Below are 16,456 nucleotides of genomic sequence, written 5' to 3'. Positions count from 1 at the left end.
CCCCCCTCCCGCCCTCTCTCCCTCTCCACTACCTCCAAGATGGTAGGAAAGTTGTTGTTTCGCGGGGCAGAGGAGCCGCTCTCTGCTGTTATGTCCTCTCAGTGCCTGTAGTGGTGCTGTAGGAGGCTGCGGGCTCTCTTCTTGAGCGGCCCCGGCAGCCCTGCCTTCTTCGCGGGAGCCTGTATTCAGGGATTCCCCTCCGTAATCACCTCCCCGCGCCGCACTTTGTAGTTTGAAAATAATAAAGGAGCCCCCCAAAGCCGCCTCCCCGCCGCCCGCGGGATCTCCTCAGAGCCAGGGGGGCAGCAGCGCCTCAGCGCAGCGCAGCGCCCGAGCCCCTTCCCCGTCCCTCCGCCGGGGAGGGCACTCCGAGCTGTCAGCCCAACAGAGGGAACGGGGGGAGACGAGAGGAGGAGGAGGAAAAAAAAAGCAGCTGGGAAGGTAAGGCAGGCCCGGCCTGCAGCCCCGGGCTCGCGTAGCGCGGCAGGCGGCGCGCGGGGTGCAGGGCGGGCGGGCGGCCGGCCTACGCGAGCCCGGGGATCGGCCGGGGCGCTCCAGGCCGCGGCGGGGTGAGGGGCGCCGGGGGCGGCCGCGCGGCCGGGGGGGGCCGAGGGCGGCCCGGGGGGGCGCGGCGGCCCCGGGGGAGAGGCTGAGGGCGGAGGCGGGTAGGCCGCAGGCCGGCGCGGCCTAGCAGCTCCCCGCCCCCGCGGGCCCCCGGCCCCCCGCCACGCAACGCAGGCCCAGCGTTTGGGGGCGCCGGCATCGGCGGTGGGAGCCTCCCTTCATGGGGCGCCGGGGCCGGGCCAGGTCGGGCCGGGCCGGGCCGGGCCGGGGGGAGGGGGCGGCCGGGGGCCGTGGCGGCCCGGGGGCGGCGGGTCTCCCCCCCCTGCGCTGCGCTGCTCTGCGCGCCCGCGGCTTCGGCCTGTGGGGGGGCGGGTCCGGCCGGCCGGGGCAGGCTCCGCGCTCGCCCGCGGGCTCCGGGCCCCTTCCAGCCCCGCGGCCTGGGCCGGGCTCGGGGCCAGGCAGCGCTTCCCCTCGGCGCGGGAGGGGGCCGTGCAGCGCTTTGCCCCCCGGGGTACTCCCCTCCCGGGTGTGGGGATTTGGCCTTAGGCTTGTCTCGTTTTAGCCACAACTGAGCAGGTGGGCAGGGCAGCTTTGTGGCCCCCACCTGTCCCGTCCCTTGACGGCGGTAGCCTGCCCCCCCCCTGCAGTCAGGGCTGCTCTCAGCACTTCCCTTTTGCAGGGTCGCTGTGCCTTCCCTGCCAACTTCGTGACTTGTGGAGAGCCTCCCAGTTGCTGTCATTGATCGCTGGCGGGCTGATGCGTGCGGCGTGTCTGGAGCTGACCCCAGAGCTGTGAGCGGGGTGGGTATGGGGGCCAGGCACCTTTATGCGGGACACACTTGCTTTCTCCCCTCTCTTCTGCTCAGTACTATGGCTAACTTGGCAGCGCTGAGTGTTTCCAGGATTAGGTCCTGCATTGGTGCCTTTAAAAAAATAAAAAATAAATCAATAAAAGGGAAGAGGAAAGAGGTTTCTACAGAGCCCCTTTAATCAGCAACAGACCCAGGTTACTGTCCAACTTGGACCCTGACCCTGTGGTCTGATCCTGATGACAGGCCCACAGACCGTGACATCTGACCGGTTGGCCTCTGTGGAGTCACTGCAGCTGTGCGAGGGTGCAGGTGTCTGCCCCCAGGATCAGGGCCTCAGACAGCAGGTTTCCAAGTGATTTGTGATGGCAAGTAATCTGGTTAAGGTGCATCTAATTCCTAGGTAGGACTTCTTTTTTATAATGCTAGTGCCCAAAATGAAAAAGAGAGGATATTTTCCTAGGAGGAAGTGTGCTGGTCATAATTGTAAAGAGGGTCCACTGTCAAACTGATACATCTGCTGCAGCATAGGTGACTTGGCTTTGCGTAGGTGAAGCGGTTATAGATACTACTCACTTGCTCAAATGCACTTTAAAAATATTTCAGCTTAAGAACATTCATTGCCCTGTACAAATAATGATGAAGCATTTTTAGAAGCAACAGCATGCTTGACTTCGAGACTGATCGTTCCATTTTCTGCTTTCAAAATACCTAGTTACAGTTAGTTCTGATTTTGTTACTTAGCAACACATGATAAATTTGTATTTTTCCCCATTGTGGGCACTTCCTGACAGTTGATATGTCATTTGTTTTAATTTGCGGTGTTGTAAATTTAGGGCATAGTGTCGTACCCGGGGCTCAGCTATCCTGTGTTTGAGCAGTAGCATTTAATGATGAGACTTTTCTGGCCAAACATTACAGATTGGCATTCCAGCTTCAAAGCACTCTTACACTGTGCGAAGTTGGCAATGGGAGGCCGATGGGGTAGCTGTGACTTTTTGTCAGAGCTTTGAACTGAGAGGCCCTTCAAGTGATTTCTCTTTACTCAAAATTTATATTGGTTCTATTTTGTCTTGGGGAAAAATGTAGAAATCAATTTCATTAGGAAAACAGTCCATAGTGTCTCTAGCATTATTAATTTTTGGTGTTTCACTGTTATCATGGCAAACAAAAAAATTGCGTCCTGATCCTACAGAAATTTATGTAAATACTTACCTTTGCATATTGTGTGGCATATCCTTATTTGCTACAAATTGCTGTAATTCCATAATGACGCTGTGAGTGTACAACCATTCAGACTCTGTTCTGAGTAGCCTCATTCACTTATTTTATACTGATATTTTTTAGTCGATGGGCTTCTTGCAACATGTAAAGATAAGCACAAATTTATGTCTTTGCATCATTAGAACTAAAAGCATATTCTTTCTCTTAAATGTTTTATGCATATTTAAAATTAAATTATTTGAAAATAAGTATTATTACTGTTCATAATCTTATTACCACTTCCATATCATGGTTGTTTTAGAAAAACATGCAGGAACGCGTCTAAAAGTGGCTAACGTGTTTTCAAATTGGATAGGTTCAAGGCCTAAAAGAAGCCTTTCAAGAGAGAATGTTCTAGGTTTTCAGAGGTTTTTCACAGTCTATCTTTAGTCTCAGTTTTCTCACTATATTCTAGTTTTGCTATTTATAGTCTATCGCTAGGATAACTTTTATTTACTTATTTTTGCAATAAAAGATTACACTTAATGCTGCTTCTGAGGCCCTTTATCCTGCAACCTGATTGCACTGGTAGACTAGTCCCATTGAAATCAGCAAGATTGCTGCAGGCATGAGAGTCTGCCTTTGAGGATCTGATTGTAGGATGAGGGCCTTAACATTTACTTTAAATACTGAAGCTGGTATTAATACTGCTTCAGAAGACATACAGCCTGTCTTGGAGTCTAATACACATGAGCAGTCCTAACGTAGGTGAATAATCTCATCAAAGTCGAGGGGAATACTCCCATCAATAAAGTTTCAAATATCAGACCCTCTTCCTGTGCACAGCTCTAAGTGATCACTGGTATTTCATTTTGGGTACCTTTGTACTGTTTGTCAAATAATGGGAGCTGTTAGAATTAAAATTCACACTTCTGTGCATTTCCCAAAGGAGAGTATATAGAAGAATCTATTCAGTTTTTGATCGAAAACATGTATGTTAAGTAGATCTCTTTGATTTTGCTTCTTAAACCCCATTGTAATCTAAGCACATTATCAACAAGAATAATGGCTTATTTTAGGTCAGTACTGTACAGATCATTACTGACCTAAAATGTACCATTTTCTCCCTTTCAGCCTTTTAACATAGTGAATATTTTAGTTCCATGCAGTCATCTTTCTACAGACTTGGAGCCAGAACGGTTCTGTGAAGACAGAATGAGGACGGTGTTGCCACTTCTAGCTTAGGTAGATTTTAATGTATGAGAAAATAGTCAAATATAGATTTACAGATGGTAATTAAAGAGAAATGCTGCTGAGACTAAATTAACATTTCTAAAATCTGAAAGTCAGCATTGAAAACTGCCATGTAAAACTTGAATCACCTGTCTCCTAAAATGTTCAGCATGCAGTGTTAAATCCTTTTTTTTTTTTTAAAAGATGAAGGCAGTTTTTTTGGCCACTACTTTTCTATATCAGCAGTGGTAATGCCATTGTATGAGGAACTGTGTGTGTTTGTGTTTGGTCAGTCACTGGTGTATCCTTGTATACCCATCCTGCACATGGGTTTTTAGTGCACGCTTGTACTTGCATGGCACACTGTTGGTATCGCTTAGAATTTTCAAAGGGTTTTCAGCGTAGGGTTTCTACAAACACTTTTTGCTGTCCATAGTTCCCCACATTCTACTATACATCTCTTTGAAGTCTATTTTGTTTTGCTGTTGTTTCCCGAATTGTTAGTGTATTTTGTTTGTAGTTGAGTTCTTAACCAAACTAAAATTTTGATTAGCTTATGGCTATATAGTAGTGATGGTGATCACAGCAAGGTGCGGTGTGCCCTTTCTCAGTGAAACACAGAACGTTTTAAAGGGGGATTAAATGGCTCAAGAATGGAACCTTTCAATGCAGCTGACTACACCACCCCACTAGCAGGTAGTGAAAGCTATTAATGGGGGTGGAGATGGCTCTTAAGTGTCTGTTCTTTGTGATGGGTTCCATGGTCTCCATCCAGCTCTGAGTGGGCTGATGTCCCCCTCACGCAAACCGTGGCCAATGTTGTCATAGTTCTTGTCTGTCTTAGCAGCGAGGCCAAAGATGAAATGAGAGTAAAAGGTGAACCTGTCATTCTCGGAGGTGGGCTATCCAGGTCAGGCTTGTGGAAAAATAGGGGGAGCCAGCATGACAATCATCCACTCTATGCTTGCTCTGTGAATGCATAGAGAACTTTAGTGTCTATAGCCTATAAGTTGCTACCTTTTCAGAACACGTATATGGACAAGGCAGCAAGTCTGTCAGATGCTATGTATGCAGTCAGGGGAGCAGTGCCGTAACTCCACGCTAAGCATTAAAAAATACCAAACAATAGAACTGAGGCATCTTTAATGATGACAAGTATTTGGATGCTATGCTGTGACCCTTTAAGCTCAGTCCTCATAATTATACATCTTTAAAGCACAGACAGATAATTGCAATACAATTTACAATGCACTTGAGGATTCCATTCCTTAAAAGTGCCTCATGCATGTAGAATTTCAGGCTCCAAGCATACATTTTAAAATGTAACTAATCCATGTGAATTAAAGTATTATTATATTTGCAATGCAAGTGTCTTCTCAGATTTTTTGTGTGCTTAAAATCCCATGGGCTCTCCAGCTATGACCAGCAACCATTTTCCACTGTAGCCTAGAATACACGTCATGTACCAAGTTCCTACCTAACCTAAAGTTAATGCTTGATTTGATTTTACATGCAGGAATTCCTATACTATGGGATTGTGCCACAGAACTGTTTTGCCATGTGTCCAACCCATCTTTACCACACATCCCATTATGAAATCAAATTCTTTGTCTTTCACCTGCCCAGACAGAATTTTTACCAGAAAAACAGGTTTTATCTTCTGTTCATTCCTTCAGAAGGAGAAAGAAAGGAAATGTTATGACCCTAAATTTCAAACATTACTACTATTTCACTGACACTTGTTTTCTAGGCCCTCGTCTGAACTTCTCCTTGGTACTTCTGACTGAATCCTCACTGATAATGATGATCACAAAGAGGTATGGTGTGACTTCTCTTAGTAAAATAGAAGACTTCTTAAGAAGCATTACACTGTCTGTAAATGTTTCTAAATACATGGCGCTGGACATTTCATATGTAGACCTGCCTTTTACCTAGCTAAGTAACCAGTTTGTATGGACACATGGGATAATCGAAGCACAAATTCTGAATGTGATTAGAATTTGTGTGAAGACTCATTCTGAGGAACAGATCTGAACCCCAGGTCAAGTTTCAGGCTGTTTTGTGCCCTGGAATTTTTGTTGCAGAGTACAGCATCTTAAGCCTTTGACTTTCCAGAGGAAGTCCACATTTTCAGTTTTCATCTATTACTGAATCCTATGGGACAAAAATAATCTCTCTCCCGCCCACTAGTTAACAAACTGTAGTTTCAGTTCTTTTCAGATAAGCTACTTGTGCTTATTACAATGTTTAGAGCTGCTTACTAATTTAGTGGCAAGAAAGCACTCTTGCTCTTACTTTCTGTCTTGCATTCTCTCTTTTATTTAAAGAACATACATTTCATTTAGAATAAATTGCTAGTTTAATGTCAGATCAGAATCAAAAGATGGAAAGGTCTTACAGTTTTGCAGATGTTAGGATAGTGAAAACAAAAAATGTTTTTTGATACAGTATAGCATTGTGTTAGTATAGGCCTTGATCTTGCCATTACTAAATCCCTGCACAGCCCAGTGACTTCACTGGGGCTCTCTGCAGGCACATGGGATCGTTCAGACAGATCTGAATTGATGCAGTGGACAAGTGCTATAGTTTTATGTAATCAATAGATTTGAAAGGTTTTTTGCTCGTTGCTGTAGAGTCATAGTAGTAGTAATAGTAGTAGTAGATGCTGACTTCCCATTTGGCAGATTTTTTCACATGATTATGTTGCATTCATATGAGTGTGCGCTGGTGCACAGGCACATAATCTAGGTTCAGGCTCACTAATTCTTCCTAAAGACCTATTGATTTATATTCATTTATATATATTTTATAGTTCTATTTTACATGACCTAATAATTGCATAGTGTCTTATAGTTGAAGTAAAAGGATCTTGAAGAGCTAACATTTTCAGTTAAATCCAGAAATCCAACTAGTTTAAGAATGGACTGTGAAGAAAAGTGCTAGGGAAGTAGCTTTGTGGAGTAGGGGAAGGGAATACAACTCAGGGAAATGGTGGCTTTCCTACAGAAAGCCAGTCATGGAACACTGACTACTGAATATTTTTTGTTGGTTTTAAATAACTTTTTTTTTTTTTTTTGTGCCTCATCTTTGAAAATCTTCATAGAAGAAATGTGTTAGGAGGGATGTAAAGGAAGAGGAGGTGGGTGACCAGTAGAAGACTATTCAAGGTGTAAAAGCAGCAGCTTGAAAGAAGGCATAAAGACATGAATAAGAGAAGAAAACAAAGGGAAAGGTTAGGCAACTGACTGTCCTCCTCAGATGAAGCCTGGAAGGACAGGTGAATCTTGCAACTTGTTCTGAATGTCGCCAGCTCCAAGCTCTGGCTAATCGAGGAAGGAAGCAGGTCCAGAGCAAAAGACCTGCAATTAGCCGCATTTATTTATTTATTTTTTAAATACATAATAGTTCATTCAAACACCTCAGTTTATTTTAGGTGCTATAGTAATAGATGAAGTAATCTTTTATAAAACGGGACCCAGGCCATTTACAAGCCCTAAGGGCAAATCCAAATAAAACCTGAAACATCTTACTTTAGCTCTCATTTACATTGTGCAGGGATGTATTGTGCAGATTGCTTTTGAATTTTTACAGTACTTGGTGCATTCAGAGAAATTAGAGGACATGATTACTAGTTTGGGATACTAGTATAGATAATTACTGAGGTGGTTTTTATGATAAGATGTTAATCCTTTATTGTGCCTTCGTGTTCTGGTGCAAATTGAGTCCTGAAGTGCTATATGTAAGTGAATGTATGAAATTGTTCTCCAGAAAGTGTTCTGGTGTAAAGGTTTTCTAGGCATATGTTGGGAGGGTCCTCATTACTTACGGATGAGTTATGCAGATCACCCCAAGCTTGTCAATAAACACTTCACAGGGCATGGCCCCATCATGTATTCTGTGGGCCACAAATGTTGCATCAGAGGTGTTAAAGATATGGCTTGTGGGCCAGATTTTGCCCACAGAGCTGTTTCACCCAGCCCACAGGGGTCCTTGATGGGCTGCAAATTCAAGGGTAGGGCAAGCGTGACAGGACCCACCACTGACTTTCCAGCTATGGAGCCCTTGATTTGATGTATGTTGGCAGAGGGGAAGGTGAGTGTGTTTGGCATAAGAGATGGCAGAACTAGTAGATTGAAACACTCCCCTAAATGGCCTTCTAATAGTTTCTGTGGGCCCCAAATGTCACAGTACTGGGTGTTTTCTTGAATGCTGGGAGTGAAGTCTTGACCCTCTTGGGAGCCCTGCTGGGAAGCTGGGAGTCTTCCCCTTTCCTATGCTGTCAAGCTACCCTTCAAGCCCTTTTGGTGTATGAGTAATAAAGTTATGACACTTCCACTTATTTTGTGGCCTAGGGTGGAATCTGAGCCTCAGGCAGGAATGCAGTACTTGCAGTAGGAAGGCGAAGGAAGCCTTTTTCTGCCAGATTGTTTGAAACTCCTCTGGTGGTTGTAATACTAAAATGTTTCCTGGGGAAACATAGTGGGGAGAAGATAGGTCAGGTGGTCATGGATATGTGATAAATTACGAAGGCAGGCATCAGATGTATCGCACATGTATCATCACCTCGATATGTATTGTGCAGGTATAATGTACAAAAAGAACTTAACTCGAAACGGAACATGCCAAACTCACAAGACTATATTTCAGAACTTTAGGGTTGTTCGTTTGGTTAATAGTTACCTCTGTCAGTTCAAACAGCCTTGCATAGTCTACATTTAGCATTAGAAAAGCAGCTGCATAATGTGTGTACAGCTAAACTTAATTAAAAGCTACTCTGGAAAAGAAAGAACGGATTGCCAAAGACTCCAGAGTGGTGGGGAACCAGAAACGAGAAGGTAACTTATGATTTCATTCTTTTAATATACCTTAGCAACTACTATATTTAAAGAAAAAACAGAATTCCTTGATACAGCTAAGGGGTGAAGTGCTGGAAGTCACCGGAAATTCTGCCATTGACTTCAGTAGAGCCAGGATTTCACCCTGTAAGTGTAACAAAATAGGTCACCTTCTGAAGAATCCCATTGGCCTTTGGGAAGTAGCTGCTTGTTGATTCTTGCTGGGTCTGGGGGCAACTAGAGGCTCTGAAAACCATGTACCAAATGTGGTACAAGTATCTAGAATACAAGCTTACCTGTGCTGAGTGATAAAATTCAATTCTTATGCAGTGGGGTTATTACCTTCCAAAAGGCGAAGACCTTCTCAGGGTTATTCTAACCAAGGTATTCCTTTGAATACATCCATGCAAAATTTTGGTTTAGTTGATGTGTCTCCATTCCAGTTAATGATTGAACTTGGATTACCTAATCGATCCAGCTTGTTGCATCTGAGCCCCATGCTGAGAGGCAATATTCAACGCTTTTCTTATTAAACAAAATGGTCCTGTCTGTTTTAATCTTGACTGACTTGGACCTCTTTGATATTTCTCTTAGACAATCTGCTTCAACTTGATTCATCGTCATTCCAGGATAGTGGTGTCCTTGGGGTCTCTCCTAATATTGATATGGTACAGAAGATTTAAAATCAGGTACAGTTTTGGGCTGCTCTCCCACAAAAGCAAAATTCAGAATTTAATGCATTTTGTGTGTGTGATTTATCTTTATTTTTGGTTCTTTCAGCTGATGTTCACAAGGAATAGAGTCACGTGATGTATGAAGGCAAACACATACACTTCTCTGAGGTTGACAATAAGCCCTTGTGCTCATACAGCCCCAAACTGTGTAAGCAGAGGCGACTTAACGGCTACGCCTTCTGTATCAGACACGTTCTGGAGGATAAGACTGCCCCCTTCAAGCAATGTGAATATGTGGCCAAGTATAACAGCCAACGCTGCACCAATCCCATCCCCAAATCTGAGGACCGTAGGTGAGTGATGTTGGCCCTCAGCAAATTGGAAAAAGATTCAGCCAGTTTGGATACAGGTGTGGCGTTTCTGTTTAGGGAGAAATAGATCAAGTAGATTGAATAGCAGCATGTTTGTGAAGGGTTTTAATTTTAAGGCCAGTATGCTTTTTTTTTAACTTATACAATATATTTGCAAGCCTTCTTATTGTTTTTACTCCATTTCACTGTAAGATACATGAATCAAACTTGAACCAAGTGTAATATTGTCTCTTCTTCATTTGTTTAGCCACTGATGCTACATGTGAACTGATGCTTTTAAAAGTTTCGTTTTCCTGAAGAAGCTGCATGGAAATCTGGTTTTGACAGGATAGGCAAAATGTGGTGCTGGGAGAATACATGGGCTTCTAGGAAGAGTTTGGGGATCAGTGGCCTCAGGGCAGTTCAGCACTCTTGATCCAAATATGTACTCATATAATGCCTATCACTGTAGTATCAAAGTACCTCACCTGTTTAATAAACACATCTTCATAGCAGCCCCGTGACATAGGAAGTCTCATGGAAGTGTCATCAGCACCTTACAGAGGGGTTATTGGAGCACAGGAATTATATGACATGCCAAAGGCTGCATTGAAAGCCTGTGGCAAAAGTGAAATTAAATCTCCTAAATCCTAACTTGGGGCCATAAATACAAAATTATTCTTCCTCACCCCTTAAGACTGTGATAGACATTGACATTATTGTGACATTGAGCAAAAAGAAGAGGAGAATTAGGCCATAATTTCCATATGTTCCCACTGACTTGCAGTCATTTAAATTGTGGTCAGGAATGCAGCTAGCTTCTAATCTTAGTTTCCACTACTTTAATTTTCAAGAGAGCCAGTGCCACACTTTTTACCACAAGTCTGGTATTTCATCTTTTGAAATAAAGTATTTGGTTAAATATCTGAGACTGGGCTTTGTCCCATGGAAACCATAGGATTTTTAAACTAAAAAGTAAACAAAATATGCCAAAAAAAAGACAGATTGCTGTTCACTGACCTTTCACATTATTAGATGCCATTCACTAACCTTTCACGTTATTAGCAATGTTCCCACTGTGCCCTACCTATAAGTTCCTTCTCGGTTCACAGCTCCCTCTCTTATCTGAAACAGCTGGGATTGGGCTCTAAATTAACTTGCACTTCATCTGCCATTTTAGCTGAGGAGACTGATGAAGTGAGAAGAAAACTTGAATGTTTGTCAAAAGGTGTAGAGCAAATTCTCAAATGGCACTGTCTGAATAACCTGAAGTCATGACCTGACAGTCATTGACTGGTTCTTTGCTACTGTACAGTAGAAACTGTTTGGAGGTTAGCTAACAGAAAAATAACCCTGGACATTGTCTGATCAAAAGTTACACTGCTATTTCAGAGGCAAGAACTAACTGGACCACAGGTCCTGGCCATGCTCTAGTCATACTTCAAAAAATAAATAAATTTTTAAAAAGGCAAAAAAAACAACAACAACAAACTCTTCACAAAAAACTTACTGAGGGTTCCCAGATCCCATATGTCCCCATGAAATTTGAGATTGCTTTATAAAGTACAAAGCCAATTCATTGTGTAAAATGAAACTTAATCAAATGTGTACAGTATAATGTGGTAGCTTCTGGAGGGCATTGTTTTAGAATAATTAAACTGCATGTCAAGCATCACATTACAGTACTCGAAGAGGACAGCAGGTGTGTCAAGGAGGGAATAAACCTTTAATTTCAAATGAGAAAATGGGATAGGTTGGAATTAATACTTTCAAATATGGCTTCTCAGAAGGGATTTTACAGTTGAACAATAGAATTTCACAGGTTTCTAGTAGGTTTGAACCAGATGCAAACCATATTTTTGGTAGGCATGTCTGTCTCTCTTTTTTGTAGAGATTTTTCACTGTCTGTTCACTGTAAATCTGTTTAGCCATTTCTGGAGTCCTCGTTTGCAGCCTTTAATTTTCTAACTTTACTTTATCTGTCATAGTACAGTCTAACTTTCATTATACAATGTTAGGTCCAAAAAGGTGCAGGATCAAAAGGAAACCATATCAGTTTTTGATTAGTGGGCGCATCTACACAAGACATTTACTGCACAGTTGACTAATTAACTGCAGTAAACGTCTCAACATCTATGTGTGCACCTCTGTTAGGGCGCATTTGCTGTGGAGTTTTTTCAGTGAATGTGTAGACACCAGTCCAGCTGGCTGGGGCATGAGGGTGCTTCAGTGTGGGGATTGCCCCAGCCAGTCCCTGCACAGCACATTGAGCCTAGTTGAAGCAGCCCTAGGCTGGCAGGCTGACCCCCTGGGCCTCCTGCCAGCTGGGGCTGCTGCAACCTGGCTCAGTGTGCTATGGTTCGAGTGCATGTTTAAATGGCATGCTTGGGAGCTTCCCAGGAGTAATAAACAATAAGCTCTGCAGTTTATTGCTGCACATTAATGGCATGTGTAGATATGCTCAGTGCCATTGCCATCCTTTTTCATTTTTAAGTTTTAAAAATTATAACAGAAGGGGGCAAATACATTTGTACGCCAAGAGCCTACAAGAGAGAATGTTTCCCTGACCCTGAGGTATGGAGTCAGATGCTACCAACCACAAATTTGGTTAATGTTCCTTTAACTTGTCAATATTCCTTGTTAACTATTCATTTTCTACAAATTAAATCTATTATTAGTGCATGACTTAATGGCCTTACTGGAAATCTATTCTTATTCAGTGTACTCTGTAAATTATATATGTTTTATATTTAGAATGTATGAGCCCCAATTTTTTTCCTGTCCAGTTACTATAAAAAGATAATGAAACTCAATTTTGTTTTTTTTTTAATTACGGTGTTACACTTTAGCTATATTAGACTCACCATTTTACCTCTTAAGTCTCTTCTTTAAAGATGTAATTAATCCATATTTGTCAGTGTTTTCTGGTTGTAAGTCCCTCATTTTCCACTTTATCCCATTTGTTGACATGAATGATATTTTCTGACTTAAGTAGATCCTTCTGTAAACAAGGTGACTGGAAATTAACACTGATAAATCCTGTATGGACTAGGATAAGCAGAGTGTTTTAGGCATTAGGTGAAAAGCATGACTTGCTTTAGGCCTCTGCTCTTCAAGTCAGGTTGAACTTATCCTGTTGGAAGACAACAGAGTTTAACATCCCTTGTACACACCATGTTTGCTAGTTCTAACCAGGATCAACTCACTCCTCTTTTAGTGTGTGTTGGTCACAGTTTGCCCTGCATATACCAGACTGACATGTATTTAACAGAGGAGAGGAGACTGTTTTTTATATATGGTGTTAAATGAATCAGAAGTTAAAGAATAGACTCATCCTTTTGAAGCATAGGCATGGCCTGCATGTTGTCTTATCAGTGTTTTGTGCAGTGATTACCTTGTATCTTGGACTTTTATTCAGAAGGTCTGCCTTCATAGTGACCTCTTAGCCTTTAACACTGTAGTATTATCAGTTAAAATAATTTAAATGATCCAAAGCCTTTCTCTCTGCCATAACAAAAAGATACAAAGACATAAAAATAAATTATTGACACAATTGCACCAAAACATCCTGGCACTGAAAGAACCTTTAGAATTAATTAACATTTCCCCACGTTATTTGGGTTTCTTATTTAGTTTTTTCATTCCCTTCCATTTGGACAATAGAAATAGACACTAGTTTTACCTTCCAGCTGTTGTACAAGCCTTAGGCTGCAGTGTTTGGCATATGAACACCACAGGAGAATGTTAAACCAGACAAACCTCTTTCCATGGGAATAAGAAAAAACTCATGGGGACCTTTTCACTGTGATTAAGTTTTGACAGAGGTTCTGTAAATTAACTCTTAGTCTAGCAAATCACTTAAATATCTGCTTAACTTTAAGCAGGTGACCACTGTTACTGACTGCAGTGCCAGTAGTATTGATCCTTTAATATCTGTTACAGCATTTAAGAAGAGTGTTTCTCCATATGAATTCTACTAGAGTCCAGTTCTTGCATGCTGTCACAAAGACTGAGAACACTTAATCTCATCTTTCTGCTTTCTACTCTTTAGTTACAGCATTACCTATTGTAATGTATTCATTGTATTTAGACAGTACTTTTTTAGTGTTACCATTTCACTTGCATATTTTTTTTTTAATCCAGGAGTATTAAATCCATAGACCAGTAGTAATTTTCTTTTGAAAAGAAATTAAGTTTCTTTGGCATGATTGACTTTTCTCAAACTCATACCAAACCACATTTAAGTAATACAAACTACTGCAACTTTTTCCCTCTGTCCTTCCCTAACTGTTTTTTATGCTATTCATAAATATTTTTGATTTTTTTTTAATTTACATGATTAGGCGTCTAAGCCTATAATTTTCATCCTCCTTTCTTGAATTCCCCCCTTCCCTCCCCCCCATATAGTGGACTGTAGTTTTGGATCCTGAAATCTGGCCCCCTTTACACACACAGTAGGATGTCAGTAGGATTCTTCCTCACAGGTGGGAGGGACTGCAGGTGAAGTTAGTTGAAAGATCAAGATTCAAGCCTGGGCTTCCTCCCTTTTTTCCCTGACCTTAAATTTCTTTCTTTCTGTCTCTGTCTGTTAAACCTAGCCAGCCAAAAATGAATTAACTGTTCATCTGTTAAATTCCCTAATTTAGTATGTTACCTGTGGCTGTAAACTGTTATTCCCTTTGTCATTTCAGTTTCATGTCTGAGGCATAAACTTATGCTGATTTTTTTTTTTTTAAGTAAAATTTTATTTGAAATAATTTATCTTAGAACAGCTTGAAACCTACATTTGAGCTATCACATGTGTATACATATATTCACTGCATGATTTACACAACACAGTGACAACAGGGTAGAACTTTTTAGTTTAAAATACCCAAACTTTTCTTTGCAACTACCCAGTTGTTCTTTCTGATACTTATTTAACCATAATAAAATAATATCTGTGATGTTTTTATTTTTGAAACCTTTTTTTCCCCTCAAGTGGCCAACTTCTCAAACATAAATAGTGTCCCTTCTCAGCAAAGATCTCCAAAACAAGATTATCCCATGAAAAATCCTTTTGTAATTTGGCTCCACCATAGTGTATTTACTAAAAACATGTATAGTCATTCTCTATGAAAGAACAGCTTGACAGAAGGGATAATAGTGACTCCTGTACTTTTAATTTTGGAGGTCTTAAAAAGATTCCGTGTGCCAAAACTGTAATAACCATGTTCGTAGTGTCAGGACTGATTATTTTATACTGTTGTGTACCAGATAGCCCTTTTGTTCACCTTAACCTGTGTCCAATTTGGATATGAGAGGTAGATTTTTAAAAAAAATGTTAAGTGGAGAGGAATGTGGCTCTCCTGTGAATGCAGAGTAGATGCACACCTTTATTATAGACTAACTGAATGTGTGTATGTATATGTGGAGCACAAGCTTTTGTGAATCCAGGTTCACTTTATCAGATGCTGTATGACCTTGGGTTCATTAAAGTTTGTATGCGTACTCTCTCTCTCTCCCCCTCATATGAGTGAGAGAATCTTATTTAGTTAGTCTGTAAAGATGCATACCTATCCTGCCTTTTGATTGACTTCAGACTAATACAGCTAACTGCCTCTTGTACGAATAACATACTAAGACTTTTTACATTCTTAAAATTATAAGTTGTCATTTGTGGAAGTTCTCATTTTCTCTTGTGGGTCTGTTAAATGGACAAGGATGAGCTAATAGTCTTATTTGTGCAGTGGCAGAGGAGATGCATTTTTTGTTGTTTTGGTGGTTTCTTTTTTGTGGTTTTACAATTTTTTGTTAAGGGTGTTTATGTAAAAGAAAAGTATAAGGAACTTGCTGTTTTCACTTTTCAAAGGTACTGCAACAGCCACCTACAGGTACTTGGCTTTATACCTAAAAAGGAGAGGAAGAAAAAGAATGATCCAATAGAAGAGGTGAAGGTCAGGCACCAGATGGATACTATGGCCTTCAGTCTGACAGTGCCCACACTGGCCTTGAAGATGCCCAATGGACTGGATGGGATGTCCCTCTCTCCACCAGGGGCTAGGCTTCCTCTTCACTACCTGGAAGCAGAGTTGGACGACCCCTTTGCTTTCAATGAGGAGGATGATGACCTAAAGAAAGGGGCAACGGTGAGGAAAAAGTTGCAGAGCAAGCTGGCCCAAAACCGGCAGCGCCAGAGAGAGACAGAGATTTTAAAAATTCGTCAAGAGCACTTTAGCCCCCTTCCTGCACCTTTGCAGCAGCAGCCTCTGCAGCAGCAGCAGCACTCCCATCTGCCACCTTTGTCAGCTTCTTTAAAGCCTACAGGGCTACCGCAGGGCTTAGTCTGCAAGTCACCTCAACCTCAGAACACCAGCCTACCAATGCAGGGAGTGGCACCCACCACACACACTATAGCACAAGCAAGGCAGTTGTCTACCAAGAGACCTCTGCCTCTCCTGCCACCTGCTAGGGCTCCTGTCACGGACCCACCAAGGACTGATCGGGTCCTAATGAAAGCCACAGCCTTCTCTCCGCACTCGTTCTGCATGAGCCGGCTACAGAGACTGGTGAAACTGTGCACTCGAAAACAGCAGCTGGACACTGATCTGTTTCCCCATCTAGGTAGGCAGATAATTAAATATATCATTGCATTGTGTTTTCAAGATGTTATGACATAACATGGCTCTTTACTAACCCTGTACTTCTTTCACAGATGTCACTGTAAAATTAATTAGCACGTGCCTTTGTGAAAGGGATCTCAACAGGTGCCTATTCACAACACATCTGTCTTATATCTTCTTTTTTTTA

General features: G+C 42.0%; 1 protein-coding gene across 2 annotated transcripts in view; it reads left to right on the top strand.

Annotated features, from left to right (window-relative positions):
• Positions 1-59: 59 nt before the first annotated feature.
• INO80D (INO80 complex subunit D) overlaps positions 60-16,456 on the top strand; it is a 56,911-nt gene continuing 40,514 nt past the window's right edge. The window contains exons 1-6 of one of the 2 annotated variants that reach the window (XM_019492069.2): positions 60-441; positions 1,244-1,364; positions 5,559-5,625; positions 9,238-9,332; positions 9,424-9,670; positions 15,519-16,270. In XM_019492069.2, the coding sequence (XP_019347614.1) occupies positions 9,453-9,670; positions 15,519-16,270 (970 nt within the window). In that variant the 5' untranslated portion in view covers positions 60-441; positions 1,244-1,364; positions 5,559-5,625; positions 9,238-9,332; positions 9,424-9,452. The remainder of the gene's footprint in view (positions 442-1,243; positions 1,365-5,558; positions 5,626-9,237; positions 9,333-9,423; positions 9,671-15,518; positions 16,271-16,456) is intronic. The other variant, XM_019492071.2, reaches the window with a different exon arrangement.

Source organism: Alligator mississippiensis, chromosome 4 (assembly GCF_030867095.1).
Source record: "Alligator mississippiensis isolate rAllMis1 chromosome 4, rAllMis1, whole genome shotgun sequence".
In the NCBI taxonomy this organism is placed as follows: Eukaryota; Metazoa; Chordata; order Crocodylia; family Alligatoridae; genus Alligator; species Alligator mississippiensis.
The sequence above is the reverse complement of the archived record's forward strand: the minus strand, read 5'-3'. Positions and strand labels throughout refer to the sequence as shown.